This window comes from Notolepis coatsorum, assembly GCF_963971535.1.
Source record: "Notolepis coatsorum genome assembly, chromosome: 11".
Taxonomy (NCBI): domain Eukaryota; kingdom Metazoa; phylum Chordata; class Actinopteri; order Aulopiformes; family Paralepididae; genus Notolepis; species Notolepis coatsorum.
This window is the reverse complement of record NC_140175.1, coordinates 22,397,632-22,424,940: the sequence shown is the minus strand read 5'-3', so window position 1 is coordinate 22,424,940 and position 27,309 is coordinate 22,397,632. Positions and strand designations below refer to the sequence as shown.

Below are 27,309 nucleotides of genomic sequence, written 5' to 3'. Positions count from 1 at the left end.
CCTCGGCTAACAAGGGCGGTTTTGGCTGACGACGAGGCCTCATAACCATTGGACTAATAGCAGAAGAGACGGTAGAGAATAATGAATTTAGTTTTTCTTCAAAGACTGTTCAAGGACATTACAGAATGGGTTACATCTTGTACGAAGCTATGTTTATGAAAATAAACATCATGATCTAAGGAAAGAGATCACGTTGCCAGTGTCGTTTTCTTCTGATTACGGATGTACCAACAGGGTTTGATACAGTGTGTGACAGCCAATGTGAAGTATTGAAAACAAACACAACGCAGATGGGGAAAGTCACGAAGCAGCAGGTGAAGAGTGGATTAAATTATCAAAGGCTAGAAACACTGTTATCTTTCAATACCTATGTATGTAACATAATAATATTGAAATGCATATATATATTTTGTTTGTGGTAGGCTAATCATTACTCCGACAGGTAGTGATATAAATGCAGGCCTACTGTAGGTATATGAATAATAATTTTTTTTTTCTTATTCGAAAATTCATTAACCAAAGGATCTTTTTCAAGACATGTTGCCTCATTCTAAAAGCATTCCTCATCATAATTGCGATTTGATCATTTGGCACTTATGGGCATGGGCAGACATTTGTGGAAATTAGTTTGTGGACGAGGTATGGTGAAATTTGCCTGTTAATCAGACCGAATTGCATCGAAAAGTAATTTTAAAGTAGGCAGGAATAGCAATTAGCAATTCAGGATTTGGATCCAAGCAATGAACAAATCTAATCCTGTTAATAAACCTGCTATTTGCAGGTTTGAGGTGAAGGAGTTGTTGCTCCAGTAACAGGTTAGGCTCAAATTCAAGCTTGCTTCAAGGAACTGAAAATCCCAGGCTTATGACAGACAAACTGTCAACAATCTTATCCAGCTAACTCAGTTATCTGTGTATGAAGAATGGGGCCCAGGGCCATGTTCCCCGTATGTGATAATCTTCAGGATAACTTGACATAAGGCTTTTCGGTTCCACAAAGCAGGTTTGGCTAAATCACTATGGGAACCGATGGAAAAATGTTAACCTGCGCCGGTTTAGTTAAGTTAGCTGGATAAGCTGGCCACTCTCTCAGGGAAAAAATGGCAGCTCCCTTCCTCAGAGATCCCATTCTGAATAATGTTTTTGTGCTTTTTTCTAGAGTGGTTGCGAGCAGAATGTATTGATTTCATAGAATGTGTGAAATAGGCCTATAATTAAAAACAATTAAAAATACATTAAACTGGTAAAGGAAATGCTTTTGAAATGTAAAATAATAGACCTAAAATGCTGGTAATAAATCATATTCAGCCTATGGATTTCCTACATACTGCACGTCATAGCTACAGCGTGCGACACCTGTTTGAGCTGCGGGATGAGTTTTGGATATCAATTGAGGGGAGATACGCACAGCTATCCGCCATTTGTTACGAACTGGCTCAAGCTCGCAACAAGAATAGGGAGACACAGGCACAATTTAAGAAATAACAAATAATTTATTATAAGTAACTAAAGGAGCAGCCAATATATACTGTATGAGTATCAGTGTGTCAGCAGTGTGTGGATGAGTGTATGTGCAGCATGAATGTTGTAGGTGTAAAAGCAAAGAAAAGCAACCAAAACAAATGAACCAAAATTAGCAACCAAAGAACCAAAACCAAATGGGGAGTTCGCCAGAGAACCAGAGGCAGCCTCTCTCTCATATCCTGGCTGGGACACACCGACTCGGGTGTGCCCCAATTAGGCCTAACGAGCCTTCCCCAGCTCTGCCGCGTGATTTTTTTCCGTGGCCTCTGTTTGCGAAGATGCTCTCTGATTGGCTAGGCCGCGTACAGCGAAGAAAATACCCTTTCTGACTGGTTTAGCTCCGAAGGGTCTCCTCCGCCTTGTACATATATTCTCTGCTTCAAAGTGGTTATGCTTAGGCATTCTTTCGAAGTGGTTATGCTTAGGCCCTCTTTCGAAGTGGTTATGCTTAGGCATTCTTTCGAAGTGGTTATGCTTAGGCCCTCTTTCGAAGTGGTTATGCTTAGGCATTCTTTCGACGATGTTCATTAAACAGTGCTGAAACTTGGGTGCTGCTGTGTTAAGTGCATAGTAGTAGAGACATATTAGTATAGCAGGTAGTAATATAGACAAGGAAGATGAATTAGTGAAAGAGTGCATGATAGTAAAAGAGAGTAAGAAGGTTAGTAGTTTTTTTGTTGCATGCAAAGGTGCCTAATGGACATAAGGGTACATTATTACCTTGTTTGTTTTTTTGCAGTCATACACCATTTGACTGCAAGTGACCATCTCGTCATCATTGTCATCATCAACAACAGGTTCTGGTTTCACAGAGCTACAATAACGAAACAAAAAAAGAACAATAATAACCACGCAGCAATGTGTAGCATGCCTCAAAGAAGAAAACTGAAAAAATAAGATATGCAAGGGACATACGATTCACTCCTAATATTCTGGATTTCTGCATTGTAGCAGGGGCTCTCGGTAACTGCACGGAAGACTATGCGAGGGTCAATCTGGCCCCAAATCCTGGAACCCATGCACTCCAATATCACCATGAAACACTGCAAAGCCGGCCAGAAGGAATCTTGGTTCCTCTCCATCACTTCATCTGGATGGTGGACAAAGAAATGGTTAAATTCTGCATTAAAAAAAACTGGCGGCCCACAGGCCAGCAAAGCTTCCCATCTGTCCCACAGAATATAATTAAAAAAATGTGAGGATTTGAAATTTGAGGGAAATGTGTCTGGTATTAACACTTTGATTGCCTAAGGCTAAGGCGGTTGCCGGCTCTATTTGTCTATGGAGAAATTCCCCTTCTTTGCAGGGCTATAACTTTTTAAATTCTATTGCTAAATTGCCATTATTAGGGCCCATTCAATGTCCTATATGTATTGTTCAGGGTGAAGCAACGTTAAACTTTTTCATTCACATATTCATACTAAAGTATGGTCTAATGTATAAGTATGTTTTCATCTCTTTCTGCAGCTTTCTCCAGAACGTGATCTATAGCCCCAAATGCATTATATTGATGATGAAATACAGTTTGATGGCAATCGGCACGATATAAAAAAATCCAACTGGACGGACTTCTGGAAGTTACTACACGTAATCTGATGTTGACCGGATGGCCGAGGGGGCGTTTATAATTCCGTGGGCAGCGTTATACCATTCATCTAATGTGGGTCAAATGTTCATCATAGCAGTTAGTATCGTACACATTGAAAAATAACGCTGAATCTTACCGTATCTTCCTCACGCCGTTGGGCGATGAGCGTGGAACAGACATTTTCCTATTATGGGATATAGAAATATCCGGTCCATTTCCAGGTTGTATAATAATATATACGTCCAAATCATGTTGTTTTTTCGAGTTATTTGCAGCGATCGATGTTCACTGTGTGAAGACTGAGTCTCTCTAACACTAGCGAGTGCCCGGACCCCATATGGAGTGAGTCCTACCGGGTTAAAGGTAACATCCGTTTTTTTTCGATCTGCCACCAGATGGCAGTCTTGAACCGCTAGAGGATTGAGAGGAGATCACACTTGTGTCTCAGGGCCCCGGGAAGGAAATATGATTCCGATCACAGATTTTTGAAATATTGATATCAAAGACGAGTTACGGCGTCTTCGGCAACTTGAGCATGGCGGGGAAGGATGCCTAAAAGCGTCTTCCGGCAGTTAAAGTGTTAACACTTTGAGTGCCAACGATGAGAGATCTCGTTTTTTTTTATTAGAGATTTGAATTCATATTTCATCAATCTAGCCTCACATTACCACTGCAAACTCTCGGAGCTCCATTGGGAAAATACCGCCCCCTATCGTCTCTCACTGTGGTACTGCACCCCTTTGGAATGGATTGAATGAAACGCATGGGGGGGGGGGGATCCTGCTTCCACATTTTACTTATCAGGCAAGTCACCCGAGACGATCGGATTCATTGTGGAGCCTCAGAACAGCGTGGAATCGGTGTTTCGACCACCCAGCGTTGGATCAATAAACGCGATCGATATTTGGAATGGCGATCAGGAATTGGAATAATCTTTTTGGAGAACATCTGATCTGAGGTAAGGAATCTATTTTACCAGTCTTAGGATAATCAGAGCTTTTTTCACAGAGATATCAACGTGTGCCCTATGTGTGTGTGTGCGCGTGTGCTGATCAGGAAATGAGATAATAGATTTTTCTGCCAGCTTCTATAGCGTGCATAAGTACACATATACTATCGATAATCTAGCGTTTATTTGAAAACGATTCATAAATAGGCCGAAAAATGACTGTTTTTTGTGTATTCCAGAATATTCCAATAAAGGGCGTTTATCACAGAATCTTTATATTTTCCTGAAACTTTCAAAAAACAAGTTTTTCAGAATGGTATACAACGGAAATGAACTGATTAAAAAACAATCCGTTTCGACAATGTTGACTGCAAACAAGTCATTGATAAGCGACGGCCAGATTATACACATAGCCATAATTTAAGATGTAGTTTGTGCGTTCGCAAATATGAGAGCTCTATCATTGAAGTGGACGCTGGCACGCAACAGGGTTCTGGGGCACCCCACCTCCGGCACGGAAAGTGTTAAGGATGGCCACCGGGGCTTAATTGCATTTTGCCCCCTCTGTTTAAACATTGTGTACAGTATCTGTAAGAGAATGGTAAAAACAACAAAGCGATTGGCAGAAATGCATGTGCTGTTGTTTCAGTCCATGGACAGTGCTGGTTTCCGTGTGTAGGCCTTGGGTGCATGCATAGGCGGCGGGCGAGCTGGACATTAAGGTAGGCTATTATGGGACGGACCTCGCGCGGGGAGCGCGCAAAATTGTCCCTTTTTCTTTTTTGCTTGCACGCAAACGGTGCTGTCCAGGTTCTGATTTCATATACACACACTACTAGGCTACTACAGCGAGCCCCACTCATTTCATATAGTGCAAATTAATTGTTCAAATGAAGGCATCCAATATGATTAACCATTGTCTTACCTTAATGCAACAAAAAAAAATGCGACATTTCGCGCATCAATGATCTTTTCTGCTTTAAGTTTGTCTGTGAGATCACTTTCAATGTGAAGCGGACTCAGAGTTGACCGTCTCTCCTGGCGCATATTGTTGTTCTAGCTCATTGGGAAAGGCCGTTCTGGAGTTCCAGGTCTTGGCAGCTCTCACGGAGAGGGCTGCTTTGCTAAATGTACAAGTCACCCGGTACAACAGTTCTGGTGAACCTGGAGGTGAAAAATCGGAAAGTGGGGGTGGGGCTAGACCAGGGGTGCCCAACCTTTTTTGAACCAAGATCTACTTTTTATTTGCCACCTAGCCGAGAGCTACCAGCCCAAATTTGTCCTACTCTCGGCTAAGATAAGATAAGATATTCCTTTATTGATCCCCTTGGGGAAATTCAGGCATAATAGCAGCATGGGGGAAGGGGGGGTACAGGTAGTAAAAACAACACAAATGTCAATATAATTTACTATCTAACTAACTGAAAAATATATTCACAGTGTCATAAGGTGCATAAGGCTAGTATTAGTAGTAATAGTATTACCCATTCAATATGCACATGACAGAAAATATTATATGCCATATAATATTTTCTGTCATGTGCATATTGAATGGGTAATACTATTACTACTAATACTAGCCTTATGCACCTTATGACACTGTGAATACTGTGAATATATTTTTCAGTTAGTTAGAATCTAACTAACTGAAAAATATATTCACAGTATTCAGTGTGATAAGGTGCATAAGGCTAGTATTAGTAGTAATAGTATTACCCATTCAATATGCACATGACAGAAAATATTATATGCCATATAATATTTTCTGTCATGTGCATATTGAATGGGTAATACTATTACTACTAATACTAGCCTTATGCACCTTATGACACTGTGAATACTGTGAATATATTTTTCAGTTAGTTAGATTCTAACTAACTGAAAAATATATTCACAGTATTCAGTGTGATAAGGTGCATAAGGCTAGTATTAGTAGTAATAGTATTACCCATTCAATATGCACATGACAGAAAATATTATATGCCATATAATATTTTCTGTCATGTGCATATTGAATGGGTAATACTATTACTACTAATACTAGCCTTATGCACCTTATGACACTGTGAATACTGTGAATATATTTTTCAGTTAGTTAGATTCTAACTAACTGAAAAATATATTCACAGTATTCAGTGTGATAAGGTGCATAAGGCTAGTATTAGTAGTAATAGTATTACCCATTCAATATGCACATGACAGAAAATATTATATGCCATATAATATTTTCTGTCATGTGCATATTGAATGGGTAATACTATTACTACTAATACTAGCCTTATGCACCTTATGACACTGTGAATACTGTGAATATATTTTTCAGTTAGTTAGATTCTAACTAACTGAAAAATATATTCACAGTATTCAGTGTGATAAGGTGCATAAGGCTAGTATTAGTAGTAATAGTATTACCCATTCAATATGCACACGCCAGAAAATATTATATGCCATATAATATTTTCTGTCATGTGCATATTGAATGGGTATATAATATAATATGCTATTTTATATATCATTGTAACAGTGTAGTGTAGGACTTACAAGAATGACAAGACTGTAACTGTAACTTCTCAAGTTTATTTCACACTCTGCATACACACTGACAACACACACACTCAGTTCAATGGGCATGAGAAAACATGTGTTTACATTGCCAAAGCAAAAGTGGAACAATACAATAAAAATATATGTACAATAAAAAAAGGAATAGGAATGATGTGTAAACAGAGCTGTCACATTGCAAAATGGAATACAATCAAAAAACAATTCCACAAAAAGGTCTGTCAACAGTCACTGATAGTTCTCCTTTATCTGTTTTTTTTTTATTAAATGTCTCTACCTTAGTGAGAACGCTGGCACTGGGAAGAGGTAGCTAGTTTTTCAATGTCTGGGTTGTAGGAGCTCGTTGCAAGCCTCAGGCAGTCCACAAGATGGTCATCTGTTAATGTGGTTCTGTACTTGGACTTGATGATCTTCATGTGAGAGAAAGCAGACTCACACAGGTAGGTTGATCCAAAACATGCTGTTAAGTTCATGGCACATCTTCTGAGGTTGGGGTACTTCTCAGGCAGCAGTAGCTCCCAGAACTCTGCCTTCATCCCTTGTGTTGCCCTGGCTTTAATCTCAATGTCAGTTTGAAGTGTGAGGATCTCGTTCTCCACAGCATGGCTGTCCAGATTAAACAGTGTGGCCACTTTGGATGTGATGTCATCCACATCTACAGTTCCAAATGGAAAACACATGTAGCTTGCAACAGGTTCAAGTATTGAAAAGTCTGTGAAGCGCTTATCAAACTGTGACAAGATGCTTTGAACTTGCTCCTCATAATGTGTGCAATCAAACTGTGCGGTGTCCTCACCCTGACGTTGAAGTTCTGCTTGCATGTGAGGAAAGTCGCGTAGGTCACTGCGTTGCAGCCTTCTGGCCCACATGGTGAGCTTGCTTTTAAAAGCATTCACTGAGCTGATCATGTTTATTACACATTTATCCTTTCCCTGCAGCTCTAAATTCAGGTTATTCAGCATGCCAGTGACATCGGTTATGAATGCCAAATTCAAAAGCCAGTTGTTGTCCTCTAGATGTGTATATTCAGCATGTTTAGCAAGCTTGAGAAACTCTTTAATTTCAGGCAGCAACTCGCTGAATCTCTCCAGAAATTTACCTCTGCTCAGCCACCTTACATCTGTGTGCAGCAGCAGGTCTGTGTGCTCCGCCCCCGTCTCCTCCATATGTGCACGAAATAGCCTCCTCTGTAGGCTCCTTGCCCTGACAGAGCACACAATCTTCATAGCGATGTCCATAACGTCCTTCATATTTAAAATCTTTGCACACAGCACTTGTTGGTGAATTATGCAGTGGTAATTAAGGAAGTCCGGGAAAGCGTCGCTTTTTTTGCACAGTCCGATGAACCCATTATTACAGCCAACCATGGCTGGTGCCCCATCGGTTGTAATAGAGATGAGTTTATGGAGGGGTAGTTTGCTCTGCTTAGCGAACTCCATGAAGGCTTGAAAGATGTCTTCACCTTTAGTGTATCCTTTAAGAGGCAATATGGTGAGCAGCTCTTCTTTTGCGCTCATGTCGTCAAAGGCCATTCTAATGTAAATACATAGCTGTGCCACATCTACCATATCAGTCGATTCATCGAACTGCAGGGAATAACACTCGCATGTATTAATGTCCCTCATGAGTTGCTGGTGGACATCTTCGGACATTTCCTCACAGCGCCGGGTCACAGTATTACGTGACAGCTGAAGGTCTTTAACAGCATCCATAATCTCTGTGTGATACTTGGAATTACCGAAGAGTGAATCGGCAGCGGCAGTCAATGCCTCTTTTACACATTCGCCGTCTTTAAAGGATTTTTTCTTTTTAGCGAGAATGTGACTGACACGATAAGAAGCAATTGTTGCAGCTTTTGCCTTGGTGCTGGGCTTCGTAAAAGTGGACTGTTGTCCCACTAGTGAAGACTTCAGCTGCTGGAGTGCTGTTCTTCGTAGGACTGTTTTGAGGAAAATCCGCGCTGTGTTTCTTGTGCATCGTTGTATAATGCCGCTCCAAATTACCCTTTTTCGGCACAGCCACAGTTTGTTTGCAAATCAGACATACTGACTTTGCGTTGAAATAAACAAAAAAGTAAGCCTCCTCCCACTCTTCATGGAAATGATATGTTTTTGGTCTTTTGGCTGCTCCGGTTCTGCTTGCGGCGCTGACGCTGGTGCTATCCGGCAGCTCGTCGGAGGCGGCGTTGGAGCTGCTCCCTGGCGGCGGCGGCGGCAGCTCGTCGGAGGGTCCTGGCGGCGGCGGCAGTGAAGTCTTGCTTGCGTTGTTGAAAACTAGCGTCCTCTGAATGAACCTCTTTTTAGCTGGTGGTGTTCCATTCATCTTGCAGTTTCGAGTGACTCAAGACTGGTCTCAGAGCCACGTTTATACTGTACCTGCCAGGTGATGGGCCCGACCCCCACTCATGCCACTCCATGAAAACAAAGGCATCAATTTGCATCCCTATGGTGAAGCTCGCTGTCCGGAATGTAGACGGTATCGATTGGCCCAGGCTGCCTTTTATACACAGGACTGCTCGAACGTGTGTTGTCCTCCCCTCCAAATCAAATCAAATTAAATGATTTTCCAAAATAATCTCGCGGCCTACTTGAAACCAGCGCGCAACCTACCGGTCGATCGCGATCGACTGGTTGGGCACGACTGGGCTAGACCATGGAGGGTTTTAAAGACCAGACTGGCATCGGTTAGTTTGATGATGCAGCGTGATTGGTTACTGCCTGCAGTCTGGAATGTTAACGGCCACCACACCTACTGCCATTGACACCTTGGTTGGCAGGCTGACCCTTGCATATTGTCACCACCGGGCTGCAGCAGCCCACACACACACAATATCGTAGCCTAGGCTGCCTATAATAATGCGCAGACTAGGGCGTTTGGGCCGGCATAGCCTCCCTGTGCCTTATATACCCGCCGCCTATGGGTGCATGCCTAGGATAGGGGAAGCTTAAAATAATTCCAGTATTTTATGAATGGAATGCAGCTTATGCTGTATCCCATGCAAGATTGACAAGAATGTCAACCTTCCAATTTTAGGCTCTTTGAGAGTAACATAAAAAAAATGCCTTTTTTCCCCCGACCAATCAGGACACTGCATAATAGTCAAAACCATTAACATGACAGCTCCCCAAAAGTGAAGGCAATATATATATATCGCCTCCTGGTGGCTGGCTGCAGTATAGGCGTTCACACTGATATAGGCTAATAAAAAAAAAACATTAATTATTAAACATTAAACATTTGAACTCTTTGCCAGCCAAACCAGAGAAAAGTCGGGTTATCTCGCCATGTGTTGAACGCCAAAACCTGGTCCTTTGATCTTCTCCTTTGATCCCCGTTCTATACTGTCAGCCGGAGCCATCTAGGTGTCTGATTCATTTTTTTTTTTTATCCACTTTTTCTCCCATTTTCAACCCTCCCCTGTCACGAACGCTGTTTCTTGCCTCCCACAAGCCGGCTGCAATGTGGACTAAGTCATACATAGCACAAGTCCCCTCCGGTACTTGAGGTAACAGCAGTCGCATCTTTTCACCTGCGCAGCTCGATCTCTCAGTGGCGAGGAGTAACGCGTGGGAGGCTCACGCTGCCCCCGACACTTCCTGATTCTACTGCGCAGGCGCACCAACCGACCTGTAGGAGTCGCTGTCCACAACGCCCGATCCCCACCCATCAGTTTCCCACGCCCTAATACGGCCAATGTGTATTAGTATGAACGACCAGCTAAACTGAAAGCAATGTGGAGCGCTGGGCTCGAACAGGCAAGCCCAGCGTCTCCGTCATTCGTGGCGAGCGCCTTGCCCACTACGCCACGTAGCCGCCCCTAGGTGTCTTGATTCATATGCCTACGTTGGAATTGCAATGCCGATCGAATCTCACCAGGTGGCAGTACCATTTGAACTCTGATTGTCTGAACTAAACTGTCTCTGTCCTGCTCCCTTTTTTTCCTGGCTCGCTCTGAGGGGGAGCAGAGCAATGCTAGGAGATCTTCTCCCCTCAAAACCTATAGTTTCCCGTATACGAGTAATTACCGTACATATAAACGAGTAATCACGATCGCCGATGGGATCATTGGAATTGTTCTTTTTGGAGTACCTCCTGGCTAAGGTAAGGTATATTCTATGTCTATTTTACCGAACCTGAAACATGTTTCTGTAACGATCACAATGTCGTATCTTACCGGACAAACCAAGCTGCTAGTAACGATTGCATTTTCGGGGTAAGACTACCTACCCCCCCCCCCCCCCCCCATTGATGATTTTGTGAAGGCACATGTGTACATGGTATATACCTTTGATTTGGGAGTATTTGGGGTTTCAGGCGATCAACAAGGACGATTTGGGCTTATTGCATAAAAAGCGTCATATCTCGCGATCTATGAAAAAAGACATGGGGCGTTGTTTAGCGTGTAACAAACTACAGTGTGTAGAAATTCACTGATTAGTCAGTAATGGACTATGAACAATGCCTGTAAAATGAGCCATACTATTGTCTCCATAGCTATAATACAGAACACACGATGGGTCTGTAAACATCGCTAAAATGGTCAATAGCGCTAGCGCAATTTAGTAAAGAGGGCGAAAGCTGGTGGCAGTCAATGAGTTAATATTAACACTTTAATCACCAAAAACGCTGGGACACGTCTTTCCCCGCCATGCTTATTCTGCCAAAGACGCTGGACCACGTCTTTGATATCAATATTTCAAAAATCTGTGATCGAAATCATATTTCTCCCCCGGACACTTGAGATATACTCTCTCTGGCTTTCGACACCATGTAGCTTGTTGATTTTATGATCTTATTGTCTTACTGTGTTGTTGTTGTATCGTTTTGTTACTGTTTCCCTTGCTTTTAAATATTTTTTTTTAAGTACTCTGATCTATTTAAACTTGTATTGCTGCCTATATTTACCTAATGTTTTTTATCTCTGTTTTGGTACTCTTGTTTTTTTTTCTATTTTTAGTGCTGCTAATAGTTTTTAATATGCTCCCCCTGTACAGCACTTTGTGCCCCTGTGGCTGTTAAAGCGCTTTATAAATAAAGTTGGATTGGATTGGATCCCCTCTCAACTCTCCAACGGTTCAAGAGCGCCATCTGGTGGCCGATCGGCGGATCGCCCAAACAGGAAGTGATGCGCCGGAAGTGGTGCTCTCCCATATTTCGTCCGGGCACTCGCTATCGTTAGCGGGACTCCATCTTGATACACTGGACATCGATCGGTTGCAAATAACTCGATAAACAACATGATTTGGACGTATATACTATTATACAACCTGGAAATGGATCGCATATTTCTACATCCCATAATAGGAAAATGTCTGTTCCACGCTCATCGCCCAACGCTATGAGGAAGCTACGGTAAGATTCAACGTTATTTTTTACCATGTTCGATACTAACTGCTCTAATGATCATATTACCCACACTAGATGAATCATATAACGTTGGCCACGGAATTATAAACGACCCCCCCCCCCCCCCCCCCCATCCGGTCAACATCAAATGATCAGTAGTAACTTCTAGAAGCACGTCCATTTGAAAAAAAATAATCTCGCGCAGATTCCTATCAAACTGTATTTCATCATCAATATAATGCATTTGGGGTAGGGATGCTCGATATTGGCTTTTTTACCGATACCGATATTCCGATATTGTCCAACTCTTAATTTCCGATACCGATATCAACCGATACCGATATATGCAGGGTTTCCCCCCAAAAAAACGTAATAATTTCAGGTAACTAATAATTTCACTGGATGCATTCAAAAGGCTTTCTAAATGTAAGCATTATCTGTGCAAAATATGATCATTAAAAAAGTAAAAATTAACATTACATATCTCTTGTTGTTGAATTAAACCAACATGCATACTTTTGACAATAAATAAAATAAGAATTGGTTCTTACTTGCTTGCCTGGGTAAATAAAGGTTAAATAAATGTTGTTAAAAAAAGAAAAAAAAAAGAAAAAAATATTTTCCGATATCACATTTTACTACCGATATCGGCCAATAATATCGGTCGGCCGATAATATCGGACATCCCTAATTTGGGGCTATAAATCACGTTCTGGAGAAAGATGCAGAAAACGATAAAAACATACTTATACTTACTTTAGACCGTATTATTTTAGTATGAATATGTGAATGAAAAAGTATAACGTTGCTACACCCTGAACAATAGATATAGGACGTTGAATGGGCCATAGTAATGTCAATTTAGCAATACAATTTAAAAAGTTATAGCCCTGCAAAGAAGGGGAACTTCTCCATATTAAATAGGGCTGGCGAATGATGGTAAATTATGAATTTAAACCTGGCGATCAAAGTGTTAAAGAAAACAAATAATGTTGTTTCTTTTATTATTTGAAAGTCCAGCCCCAACAGTGTCTGCTTAGAAAAGGTCTGGCCCTCAGAGAAATGTAATCGATGACCCCAGGCCTAAGCATTACTAATAACGGCTATTATAAACAATTATATCTTACCATCAGGTTTCTTCTTCAAGGTGTTGATGATGCACTGAAGTATGTTTACGTTTTTATCCGAGTCGTGGAATAATGAGTCCATGGCCTGGGCGTCCAGCTGATTCAGCAGCATGCAGATACCCAGCCAGTAGACTTTGGGGGTGTTGGGATCATACAGGTGCGTCGGCAGTGCGCTCCACGGGGCTGTAGGGTTATCACAGTCCCAGAATATCTCGGAGATCCCTAGCTCGATAACTAAAAACATCAGGGACAAAATGTCCTGGAGGTCATAAAAATCATCTCTGTCCACGGTCCCCAAAGATTTGGCGGCTTGAATAGCCCACCGTCTCACCTGGAAGAGCAAGAAGAAAAATTACGTGTCACACGTGACGATGAGCTTGAAAGATTTCACACTGCCTTTCCATGTAAACTTTCAATTCATGAAGATTGCCAGAAATTCATATAAGTTAGGCTTATCAGTTAGGTTTTAAAGTTATGTTATAGCAATTTTACACCAGAAATGTAGTATGCTATAGGCTTGGGCGGTATGACGGTATACCAGGATATTTCGAAATCCTGTCGATATGATTTTCAATACCGTGACGTCACAGACTGTGTGCCAATGGTTGTAGTGCACAGCACGCGCCAGCAGAGGGCAGGGCAGTCTGTCTTTCCCTCTCTCAGTCAGAGCTCAGCAGAGCCACGTGCGTGTTCCTGTTTTGAAATGGATTTGTGCATGAGTGGACTCGGGGTCGTCGGGGACACGTTGTTTGGGTAAGTAAGTTATGTTATGTTGCTGGGATATAAGATATGATGGGATATAAGATATTCATATAAGATATGAATGCTGGGAGTGTATGTTTGGTAAACCGTTCCAGTTCGACTGTGTGTGCGTATTGGCTTCGCGATTCACTACATGGGTTTAGCGGCTTAAGCTGGGTTTTGATTATCACTTAATCAATGCAGAATCAATTTTATGCGTCTGTATGTGTAGTCGTGTACTACTGTTGTGAGTTTGTGACTCACATTGCTCTAATTTCAGCCTCCGTTATACGTTATTTGTTCCGTATGACTCGTTTCATATCCGTGTCTCGAACGTGCGCACTGTTTTTAATTTTTTTTGTTTACTTTGGCAACACAGGTTGCTAAGGAATTTAGGTTTGAGTGCACTTTTCTGTTGAAAGAACGGCCCTAATGTCAACATATTTCAATATAAGCGTTATTTATGGTGATAACGAGTATATTGTTAACTTAGCTCTGCTCTGCTCCCTCCCTCCTCCCCCCCCCCCCCGCTGATGAAAATGAAAGTCATACCGCGGGTATTATGTCAGCAAGGTATGACGGTATGAAAAAAATGATACCGCCCAAGCCTAGTATGCTATATTACTTTAGCAAAAATATTGCTATAAAGTAAAGTTTAGCTGGGAACAAAGATTTCAAGGGACGTTTTTCTGCTCTTTTTGTCTCTTGCACATGCTTGTTTTGATTCTAATGTGACTCGTTATGTGTGTGTGTGTATGTGTGTGTGTGTGTGTGCGTGTGTATTTCCTCAAATTAATGTTTATGCTCCTCCTTTGCACATCTTTGTAAACAAACAAACAAACTGTTTTCTAGTGTTGCTCGTCTTTCCACCATGGCATGCATCCTTTGTTTTCAGTAACGTTTCGTAAGGGGTGGGGTCCGATTGACTGATAAGCATCTTTATCTTAGCTGATTTATACTGAATTTCTGACTTCTATTTAGTTCAGTAATTTTAGAACCCTCTCCTTTTCATCTCAGACACCTGCCGTAGGCCTACTGTACACTGTATTAAATGATAAGTTCAGCTCAACTGATAATGCAAGAGCAGCCCTGTTGCTAGTGACATTCAACCCTCCTGACCCAAAAGTGGAAACAGACAGACAACATCTGCTTTTGTCGTTAGCTTGCTGGTCCCCTGGCTACAAAACATTAGCTAGCCACCTAACATTACAGCTAATGCTAGCTAAAGACCTAATTCTACCAAGCATTAGGCCAAACGTGTGCTGCATTACACTGACTAGGAGCACTAAATGGCAACAAAGTAGGAAAGCTAAGGTGGCGTGCTTTTGTTTAAGGCAGACTTTACTTTTATGGGCATCTTATTTGTCTACATTGTTACAGTCTATGCTTATTATGTTTAAAACCTATACGTATGACATGTAGGCCTGTCACGATAACACATTTTGCTGGGCAATTAATTGTCCCAGAAAATTATTGTGATAAGCAATGTTATTGCGATTTTGAGAGATTTTTTTTTGTTGAGAAATGTATTTCCCAAAAGTTTTCAATTAACCTTTAAATTTTTTTTACTAATATAATAGCATAATAATGCAGGGAAACCGTTTCAAAGTGCAATAAACCTTTATTTAACATTGGAAGACATTTAAAATATCCTAAATAAAAAAATGCTCAGTTTGATTGTTTATTATAAAACACTGAAACTGGAAACAAGCCCTCTGTCTCGCTTTTTGTGTCATCCTTTTAACATGTACATGTATTATTAATGTACCTTGCGGTACCATGTACAAAATGTTAATAAAGTATGAGGAAAAAAATTTGGAAACGTAATAAATAAAAAGGCAGTGAAACAATAATCAAATAAACACTAAAATATATACTATCTCTATTAGAATGGAGACTTCAGCACAGGATAAACTAGGGATGGGCAAAAATAATCCAGATCGATTGATCACATGATGTACTCGAGTACTCGTGGAGGAAAACGCTGTACAAAATAAACATCTTTTCCGGTGTTTTAGACTTTTATTTTGAAACCCACCGACCGGAGCGAGCGGAAGTATTGTTGTTATTATCCTAGCAGAATGTATGAGCGGACAATTTGTCTCGTCCGGTTCTGTGTTTTTAAGCTAATGATAAAACAAATGTTGAGATTGTTGGTGAACAACTAACTTTAGGTTCGTTTTAACGTTAGATGCAGCTACTACAGGCAATCAACGATGAGGAGGAAGCGTCAAAGCCATATATAATAGAATAGCCCTGTGGTGCGTACTTAGGCACGACTCGAAACTACCTGTTATAATAAATTAATTCATGTTTAACTTGTCCCTGTGTCCAGTCCTTTGACTAGCCCCACCCGTTCATTGTAAACAATGATGCATGTAATTGTATTAACGTTATTGTGTGTTGTAGCTATGCTATACATTGTATTTCGTTTGTTAGCTATTTAGCTAATGTTGATAGCATTGAATAGCATCAACGCTAGATATTTAATCTTTATTTAGCAGTCCAGTTTCTCCGGGCAGTAGCGAGTAACTACTTGGGTCTAAAAATAGCTACACTACAAAGAACGCTACTTGGTTAAAAGGAGCAACACTATTGAGAAATGTAGTTAAGCTATGTGCTCACAGGAGCTCCCGTGCTGTGCTCTAGTAACGCCAGCGGCCCGCCTCCCCACACGGAGAGTGACTGACAAGGGGTACTGGTTCCGCCTCATTAAAACAAACGCGCAAATAGCAATTAATCACGCCCGTCAAAATCATTGCATTCATTTTAATTATCGCGCAGATTAATCGATTTATTGATTATCGCGGCAGGCCTAATGGCATGGTTTAACCCACCCCCAAAAATAAAACAATAATTTGGGATTTATGTTGATCTCACAAATGGCCAATTCTGAAATATAAAAACGTAGAAAATAGTGGATCCACTGAGATCTTTCATCAATGTATTTAGCAATAGACGTTTATTTATGGGCTGGCTTACGAAACTTCTGTGCATCTCTTTTTCTCATCTAGCATTTAAGCATCATCACCACAAATCTTAACAGCTAAATCATAGCATCTTTTAGTGCTACTCAAAAGCAAGGGGTTAATCTCGTATTGGAGAATACATGAGTACATTAGTAATAATTACTTTATATAGGTTACACATCAATACAAGACAATATTTTGCATAAATGTACTGTAGATGGATAATGTAAACCTTTACACAATTGAGGACAATTGAATATTACCGTCTCATTGGGGTGGACTAGGAGGAGATACGTTCCTGGATGTTTGTCATAAACTCGGAAGGAGTCTTGGCTCTCCTCCAGTTTGCAGAGGGCATCAACACACATGTCACCTGAAGAAAGTGGAGATTGTGAGGTTTACCTTCAGCAATAGTGTAAAACAGTAAATTTACTGTTCAAAAAGCTAAGAAAGGGATTAAAAGGAGATGTATTTCTATTGTTGGGGTTAACTTGTGGAACAATGCTGATATACATGAATGAGTCATTTGGGGCGGCTAAGTGGCGCAGTGGGCAAGGCGCTCGCCACTAACGCAGGAGACACTGGGTTCGAGCCCAGCTCTCTGCGTTGCTTCCGGCTTGGCTGGTCGTTCATACTAATACAATTGGCAGTATTAGGGGGTGGGAAAGCCGGTGGGTGGGGATCGGACGTTGTGGACAGCGACTCCTACAGGTCGGTTGGTGCGCCTGTACAGCAGAATCAGGAAGTATCGGGGGCAGTGTGAGCCTCCCACGCGTTACTCCTCGCCACAGAGATCGCGCTGTACAGGTGAAAAGATGCGACGGCTGCCTCCTCGTGTACCAGAGGGGACACGTGATGCAAGGCTTCGTCGACATTGCAGCCGACCAGTGGGAGGCATAGTCTAACAACGTTCGAGACAGGGGAGGGTAGAATTGGATAATACGAAATTGGGATGGGAGAAAAATAGAAAATGGGGAGAAAAAGTAGATAAAAAAAAAAGAACGAGTCATTTGCTTTTGGTTTGTTTGGCTATTTTTGACAAATGTGAATAATTCTTATTATTTACTTACTACTACTACTACATCTGCAAGTGAAGCTTCCAAATTGGCTTGAGAAGTGGTCTTGGGGCTAGGGATTTACTTACTTAATGTTGGATCTCCCAACAGATAGCGATACTTCAGGATCTCCGTCAGAGGGATACGCACTCTGTGTGCATACTCCGCATCAGGCACTTTGTGCTGCTGGCCGTCCACGTCCACAAAATAGAGGTCGTCGTCATCGTCATACTGCTGCTCATCGTGATCCTCCAGCGGCTCCCTGGATACCGAAGAGAAGAGGCTTAGGAGCCGGTGCTTCTCCAACTTCCATAGCCTCTGGGGATGTGTGGAAAGGAGAGGGAAGGGGCAGACGTGGAGAAGTTCATGGGAAGTTGCTAAGTGAAGCACACAAAGAGTATGGCTGGGAGGTATAGGCTACTTAATTTAAAAGGTGTACCGTCACAAGTCATGAGTACTGTCAAAGAGATGTTTTTTTTTTTTTTTTTATAATGTCGTCATCAATAGTCAGCAAGTTTTTCATATAAAAAAGACACGCATTGTAATTTATACTTAACCTCTTAACACATTGGGCACGGTGCATTGTACCCATCATTGGGTCCAGTCTGCCACCGCTGTAAGCCTATGGAGATGTTTACCTTCTTTGCAGGGCTATAACTTTTTAAATATTATAGTTATATCGACATTACTATGGCCCATTCAACATCGGGTATCTATCGTTCCGGATGTGGGAACGTTATATTTTGTTAATACCGTCGAGAATATAAGTATGTTTTTAAGGTTTTCTGCTGTAATTCCAAAAACGCAAGTTATAGGCCCTGAAGCATATAGATTATCGATTGACGTTTATTTCCTACAAGCTATATTAAAAAATTCAAAAGTATATGATCGGTATACATTATGCTTCATCATGCGTGAAGGAAAGAGGGGGGGGTCGTTTATAATTCCTTGATCATCAGTAACGGCTTTATTTAGTATGGGTTGATATGTTGAGCAGATGAAATGTATAAACAATCGGGCTGAAAATAACGTTATATTCCTCTTACCATTCGCCGATGAGACTTGAGGAAAAATATTCCAATTATTTGACGTCGATCTGCTAGATCCATTTCCCGTTTGTATGACGCAATAAACGCCGAAATCATATAGATTATTGCGTTTCGAAAGCGATTTGATGCACTCGAGTGTTTGTCTGGACCCACGTAACAAGATATTACTGCCGGAGGGATTTCCTCAATGCACCAGCGCTAGGGGTGGAACGATACGCATTTGATACGACCTCCACGGTTCGGGGCGTCTGTGTATCGTACGGTTCAGGGGATGCGCAAATTAAAAAATAAAAAACTTCATTTGGCACAGAGCCAGGTGCTAGTCAGTTTGTGTAAATGGCAAGCGCAATATAAATCAATCTTCATTAGGACTTTAAAAACATAGCCATTAACATTACATAGGCCTACACACATCTTGCCATAACGTTAGCAGTTTGTACAACACAACGTACGTTTTAACTATGGTAGCCCGCCAGCTAATACAGTCAATGAAATGTTACCTTAGCTACTAGCTAGCAGAGGAGAAAATGGGAGTCTGAGAGGCGGGGGTGTTTAAAGACAATGATAGGCGTTTATTCAACATCCAAGAACTGTGTTTAGTTTACTAACTCCAACCGTGACTATTGCTGCTTTTCCACTGCATGTTATGAACTCCTAACGTTACCGGAGCTGATATAACGTTGGCTGAGCTGAAGGTCCCACAAGCTAAAATGTCCCTGCGGACCCGCCAACCCATAGATAGTTCCAACTCACTGAATTACGTAATCCACCACAGTTTCACTCAATATTTAAATAATGTTAGTCTAAATAAATGTAGACAGATAATGTACGTATTTTAAAAATAGAATGAACAGAGCAGTGTTGTTTTGAAACAGTACAGTGTGTGTGTGTTAGTTTGATGTATGCTGCAATTTATATTGATGGCCTTCTAATTTGTTTATTTATTTATTTTAAATAACAGTGACACGTTTCCCTTTGATAAGAAATCCAGCCATATTCCTTTCATTGTATTTCAAATACTGCACTTTAATTTCAAGCGGAAAACTAATCTTGCCATTAACACACTCAGTGCCAGCCATGCGGTGCGCCTTACCCCCTTGAATGCCACCACCCACTTCACTGATAGAGCTCTCATATTTGCAAACGCATAAACTATGTCATAAATTATGGCTATGTGTCTAATCTGGCCGTCGCTTATCAATGACTTGTTTGCGGTCAACATTGTCGAAACGGATTTTTTTTTTTTTTTTAAATCGGTTCATTTCCGTTTTATACCATTTTGAAAAACGCTCGTTTTTTTAAGTTTCAGGAAAATATAAAGATTCTGTGATAATCGCCCTTTACTGGAATATTCTGGAATACACAAAAAACAAATTTTTCTGCCTATTTATGAATAGTTTTGAATAAACGCTAGATTATCGATAGTGTACTTATGCACGCTATAGAAGCGAGCTGAAAATCGATTCTCTCATTTCCTGATCAGCACACACACAGGGCACACGTTGATATATCTGTGAAAAAAGCTCTGATTATCCTAAGACTGGTAAAATAGATTCCTTACCTCAGATGTTCTCCAAAAAGATTATTCCAATTCCTGATCGCCATTCAAAATATCAATCGCATTTATTGATCCAAAGCTGGGTACTGGAAATATGTATTCCATGCTGTTCTGGTGGTGGTCAATGAATCCGATCCTCTCGGGTGAATTGCCCGAGAAGTAAAATGAGGAAGCAGGATTTTCTTTCCCCCATGTGTTTCATTCAATCCATTCCAAAGGGGTGCAGTACCACAGGGAGAGACGATAGGGGGCGGTATTTTCCCAATGGAGCTCAGAGAGAGTTTGCAGCACTAACGTGAGACTAGATTGATGAAATATGAATTCAAATCGCTAATAAAAAAAACAAGATATCTCGTCGCTGGCACTCAGCGGTCGGCATGAACTAACGAGTTATCTCGTCGCTGGCACTCAAAGTGTTAAGAACTGACAATCAGGGAATTTAAACATTGTTTTTTTGTGTTTATATTAAAGAAAGGAAAGTCTAGTGCTGGCTGAGCATATTGTTTGTTTGCACTAAGTTAATACTTTGCGATCGCGATGGGATCACTGGGATTATTCTTTCTGCAGTACCGCTTCTGACTAAGGTAAGGTCTATTCTACCGAACTTAAAACATGCTTTTGTACCAATCACAGCGTCATCTTTTTATTTATTTTTTTGTATAGCATTTTCAGCTTTTTCTGGCCACGCAGGACCTTTTGGTCTCTCTCTCTCTCACTCTCTCACTCACTCTCTCTCACTCTCACTCTCTCACTCGCTCTCACTCTCTCTCTCACACACTCTCACACACTCTCTCTCTCACTCTCTCACACTCACTCTCTCACTCACTCTCTCTCACTCTCTCACTCTCTCTCACTCTCTCTCACTCTCTCTCACACTCTCTCTCTCACACTCTCTCTCTCACACTCTCTCTCTCACACACTCTCACTCTCACACTCTCACTCTCACACTCTCTCTCACACTCTCACTCTCTCACACTCTTCTCTCTCCCACTCTCCCAGCTCTCCTCTCTCTCTCCCAGCTCTCCTCTTTCACTCAAACTCTCCCAGCTCTCTCACACTCTCCTCTCTCTCTCTCACACACACTCCTAGCTCTCCCTCTCTCACACTCCCAGCTCTCTCACAGCTCTCTTCTCTCGCTCTCTCACACACTCCTAGCTCTCCCTCTCTCCCAGCTCTCCCTCTCTCACACACTCTTCTCTCTCTCCCAGCTCTCTTCTCTCACTCTCCTCTCACACACACTCCTAGCTCTCCCTCTCTCTCACACTCCCAGCTCTCCTCTCTCTCTCTCTCCCAGCTCTCTCCTCTCTCACTCTCCCAGCTCTCCTCTTTCACTCACAAACTCTCCCAGCTCTCTTACTCTCCTCTCTCTCTCACACACTCCTAGTTCTCCCTCTCACACTCCCAGCTCTCCTCTCTCTCTCTCCCAGCTCTTCTCACTCTCCCAGCTCTCCTCTCTCTCCCAGCTCTTCTCACTCTCCCAGCTCTCCTCTCTCTCCTCTCTCTCCTCTCCCAGATCTCCTCTCAATTCAATTAAATTCATCCCCTCTCTCTCACTCACAAACTCTTCCAGCTCTCTCACAGCTCTCTTCTCTCGCTCTCTCTCACACACACTCCTAGCTCTCCCTCTCTCCCAGCTCTCCCTCTCTCACACACTCTTCTCTCTCTCCCAGCTCTCTTCTCTCTCACTCTCCTCTCACACACACACTCCTAGCTCTCCCTCTCTCTCCCAGCTCTCTCACTCTCCTCTCTCTCTCAGCTCTCTTCTCTCTCACACACACTCCTAGCTCTCCCTCTCTCTCCCTCACTCTCCCAGCTCTCCTCTCACTCTCTCTCTCTCACACTCTCCCAGCTCTCCTCTCTCTCCCAGCTCTCCTCTTTCACTCACAAACTCTCCCAGCTCTCTCACACACTCCTAGCTCTCCCTCTCTCACACACTCCCAGCTCTCCTCTCTCTCTCTCTCCCAGCTCTCTCCTCTCTCACTCTCCCAGCTCTCCTCTTTCACTCACAAACTCTCCCAGCTCTCTTATTACACTCTCCTCTCTCTCACACACTACTAGCTCTCCCTCTCTCACACTCCCAGCTCTCCTCTCTCTCAGCTCTCTCTCTCACTCTCCCTCCCTCTCTCCCAGCTCTCCTCTCTCTCCCAGCTCTCCTCTCCCAGATCTCCTCTCAATTCAATTCATCCCCTCTCTCTCACTCACAAACTCTTCCAGCTCTCTCACTCTCAGCTCTCTCACACACTCTCCTCTCTCTCTCCCAGCTCTCTTCGCTCTCACTCTCCTCTCACACACACTCCTAGCTCTCCCTCTCTCTCCCAGCTCTCTCCCCCTCCCAGCTCTCTCACACTCTCCTCTCTCAGCTCTCTTCTCTCTCACACACACACACACTCCTAGCTCTCCCTCTCTCTCTCTCACACTCTCCTCTATCTCCCAGCTCTCCTCTCTCACACTCACTCACTCTCTCTCATCACTCTCACACACTCTCACTCTCCCAGCTCTCTCTCACACTGACTCTCCCAGCTCTCTCTCACACACTCCCAGCTATCCCTCTCTCACTCTCCCAGCTCTCTCCTCTCTCTCTCACACTCTCCCAGCTCTCTCCTCTCTCTCTCACACTCTCCCAGCTATCCCTCTCTCTCACTCTCCCAGCTCTCTCCTCTCTCTCTCTCTCACACTCTCCCAGCTCTCTCTCACAGCTCTATTCTCTCTCTCACACTCCTAGCTCTCCCTCTCTCTCTCACACTCTCCCAGCTCTCCTCTCTCTCTCTCTCTCTCTGACACTCTCTCCCAGCTCTCCTCTCTCTCACACACACTCTCTCTCTCACACTCTCCCAGCTCTCTCCGAGCTCTCCTCTCTCACACACTCTCTCTCTCTCTCACAGCTCTATTCTCTCTCACACTCTCCCAGCTCTCTCTCTCTGACTCTCTCCCAGCTCTCCTCTCTCTCACACATACTCTCTCTCACACTCCCAGCTCTCTCCTCTCTCTCTCCCAGCTCTCTCTCACTCTCCCAGCTCTCCTCTCTCTCACACACACTCTCTCTCTCTCACACTCTCCCAGCTCTCTCCCAGCTCTCCTCTCTCACACACTCTCTCTCCCTCTCTCTCCCAGCTCTCTCCTCTCTCTCTCCCAGCTCTCCTCTCTCTCTCCCAGCTCTCCGCTCTCCTCTGTCTCACTCTCCCAGCTCTCTCACAGCTCTATTCTCTCACACTCCTAGCTCTCCCTCACACTCTACTAGCTCTCCCTCTCTCTCACACTCTCCTCTCTCTCTCCAAGCTCTCCTTTCTCACAGCTCTCCTCTCAATTCAATTCAATTAATCCCCTCTCTCTCACTCACAAACTCCCAGCTCTCTCACTCTCCTCTCTCTCACAGCTCTATTCTCTCACACTCTCCCAGCTCTCCTCTCTCTCTCTCTCTCTCACACTCCCAGCTCTCTCCTCTCTCTCCCAGCTCTCTCTCACTCTCTCCCAGCTCTCCTCTCTCTCACACACACTCTCTCCCACACTCTCCCAGCTCTCCTCTCTCTCACTCTCTCTCACACTCCCAGCTCTCTCCTCTCTCTCCCAGCTCTCTCTCACACTCTCCCAGCTCTCCTCTCTCTCACACACTCTCTCACACTCTCCCAGCTCTCTCCCAGCTCTCCTCTCACACACTCTCTCCCAGCTCTCTCCTCTCTCTCCCAGCTCTCCTCGCTCTCTCCCAGCTCTCCTCTCACACACTCTCTCCCAGCTCTCTCCTCTCTCTCTCCCAGCTCTCCTCTCTCTCTCCCAGCTCTCTTCTCTCCCAGCTCTCCGCTCTCCTCTGTCTCACTCTCCCAGCTCTCTCACAGCTCTATTCTCTCACACTCCTAGCTCTCCCTCACACTCTCCTAGCTCTCCCTCTCTCTCACACTCTCCTCTCTCTCTCCAAGCTCTCCTTTCTCACAGCTCTCCTCTCAATTCAATGAATCCCCTCTCTCACTCACAAACTCCCAGCTCTCTCACTCTCCTCTCTCTCAGCTCTCCTCGCTCTCACTCTCCCAGCTCTATTCTCTCTCTCACTCTCCTCTCTCTCACACACTCCTAGCTCTCCTCTCTCTCAGCTCTCCACTCTCCCACTCTCCTCTCTCTCACTCTCCCAGCTCTATTCTCTCTCCCAGCTCTCTTCTCTCTCTCTCCTAGCTCTCTTCTCTCTCTCTCCCAGCTCTCTTCTCTCCCTCACTCTCCCAGCTCTCTTTCCAAGCTCTCCTTTCTCTCACAGCTCTCCTCTCAATTCAATTAAATTAATCCCCTCTCTCTCACTCACAAACTCTCCTAGCTCTCTCACAGCTCTCTTCTCTCTCTCACACACTCCTAGCCAGGGCTGTACGCTGCGACGAGATGATCGCAAATTGCCCCTTAATTTGTCCTGTGCGAGTGGTAAATAATATTTGGGGGCAACCTTGCGAGTAGTGATTTCAACCCTTCATTCGTATTTCACTCCTAAATTACCCTGACTTGTATCGCAGTCACGAAAGGGGCTAGCTGAGGGAGTAGGGTATATCTGCAGAGCCGCAGATACCCTGCTGAGGGCTGATTTGACCAAAGCAGAGTATACACACAGACAGTGGAGATAGCGAGCATTTTGACATAACAAATACCGTAGTAGGCCTCTCAATTCTTATTAAAAAAAAGTCCCGGATATACATAAAACATTAATTGGCATAGATCTCTATAAATGGCCCAACACATTGATCACTTTAGGCACACCCTGAAACCAGTAACATCACAAATATGAAGCAGGTAATTACCCATAAAAATAATAAACCTTTCATGGGGTTATTTACAATAATAATAATTTATTTTATTTATAAAGCACTTTTCATTGTGAAACAAAGGTATGCAGAGTTTCTTGTCCTCCTGATTAATGCAATGGTGTGTGTGTGTTGTGGTGATCTGATTCAAGGAGCACTACACAAGTGCGCGCACACACACACAGTTTGTTGTTTTTGTTCTATTAGTGATTTACACACTTTCTCAGTTGGTTCATTATAAAAGATACAAACCTGAAAACAAACGCACTTTTGTTAAATGTAATGAGGCAGGAGGAACATATTTTTTTTGCACTATAATGGAAAACTTTTTATTAAAAAAATGTGCCCCTAAAAAATATTTTTTGCCCCTAAATTTCTCATTTAGGGGCAAACTTGTGTGCCCCTAGTGAAAAAGCTTAGCGTACAGCCCTGCTAGCTCTCCTCTCTCTCAGCTCTCTTCTCTCTCTCCCAGCTCTCCACTCTCCCAGCTCTCCTCTCTCACACACACTCTCCCAGCTCTCCCTCTCACACTCAGCTCTATTCTCTCTCTCTCTCTCTCTCCCAGCTCTCCTCTCTCTCACTCTCCCAGCTCTTCTCTCACTCTCCCAGCTCTCTTCTCTCTCTCTCCCAGCTCTCTTCTCCCTCTCCCAGCTCTCTTCTCTCACACTATCTCAGCTCTCTTCTCTCTCACTCTCCCAGCTCTCTTCTCTCTCGCAGCTCTCTTCTTTCGCACACACTATCCCAGCTCTCCTCTCTCACACTCTCCCAGCTCTCCTCTCTCTCACACTCCCAGCTCTCTCCCCTAGCTCTCTTCTCTCTCACACACTATCCCAGCTCTCTTCTCTCTCCCCCAGCTCTCTTCTCTCTCACACTCTCCCAGCTCTCTTCTAGCTCTCTTCTCTCTCCCAGCTCTCTTCTCTCTCAAGACACTGGAAGTCAGGAAGTCCAAGACCCATTGGCAGAAGGGATAGTTCAAGCCTGCGTGTATATTTTCCCTAACGGAGTTGCACTCCTGCGTTCGGTTTGCGCGATCTGATTGGCCACTGACGTTTTTTTCAGCGCCAATCGCGTTACTCCTAACAATCGCGCCAGCAGGCTGTTACCCTAACCCTAGGGCTGGGCGATATGGCCTAAAAATTAAATCCGATTTCTTTTTTTTAAATCCGATTCCGATTTTAATCGATTTTTTTCTCTTGAAAACTAGAAACGCCTAGGAAATCATTCAAATAAAAGAATTATCAAACCAAGATGAATTTCCCTATTGGGATTGAAGTGCAAACCTAATTTTCACCAATCTTCACTTAAAGAAATATATATATATAATATATACCGGTATATATATAAAAGGTTACTCTTGATCAAACAAAGATGAATGTCCCTATTGGGATTAATAGTGCAATAATAGCTTTTTCACCAAACTTCACTTAAGAAATTAAACGTGCCTCTTGATCATCAAACAAGAATTAATTGCCCTATTGGGATTAATAAAGTGCAAATCTAACTTTCACCAAACATCACTGTCAAATAAAAAGGTGGAAAAAAAATTAAATGTTTTTTTCTTTTTCTTTTTGAAAATCGTCCTAGATCATTCATTCGAATTAATCGAAAAATCGATTAATCGCCCAGCCCTACCTAACCCTAACCTGTCCTTAACCCTAACCAGCTAACCCTAACCAACTAACCCTAACCTTAACCAACTTCGAAAGAGAGCGACTTCGAAAGAGTCGCCAAGCTTAACCAGTTTGTTAGGAGTAAAGCGATTGGCGCTGGAAAAAACGTCAGTGGCCAATCAGAACGCGCAAACCGAACGCGGAAGTGCAACTCCGTTAGGGAAAATATACATATACACGCGTCCAGTATGATGGGGAGGGAGAACAGATGTAGCCCTTCACCAGTAGCGGCTCGTGGATGCTTCGCCACTAGGGGCGCTATACCAAACATTTTGCAAACATGTACAGTACCACGCAACCGACTCATGGCAAGACGTGAGCGATTCGACTCACGCTCACGGCAATGAATCGGCTCTTATGAACGAGTCGCTCAGCTGTTACTACAACAACACACAACCAG

The 27,309-nt window shown here is 43.1% G+C and overlaps 1 protein-coding gene across 2 annotated transcripts in view; it reads right to left on the bottom strand.

The window, feature by feature from the left end:
- Positions 1-27,309, bottom strand: part of setx (senataxin) — a 139,158-nt gene that overhangs the window by 74,550 nt on the left and 37,299 nt on the right. For both annotated transcript variants that reach the window (XM_084325202.1, XM_084325203.1), the window contains 5 exons: positions 17,950-18,178; positions 17,069-17,178; positions 13,096-13,426; positions 2,439-2,613; positions 2,244-2,337 (listed from right to left, as the gene is read on the bottom strand). In XM_084325202.1, coding sequence (XP_084181328.1) covers positions 2,244-2,337; positions 2,439-2,613; positions 13,096-13,426; positions 17,069-17,178; positions 17,950-18,178 — 939 coding nt within the window. The remainder of the gene's footprint in view (positions 1-2,243; positions 2,338-2,438; positions 2,614-13,095; positions 13,427-17,068; positions 17,179-17,949; positions 18,179-27,309) is intronic.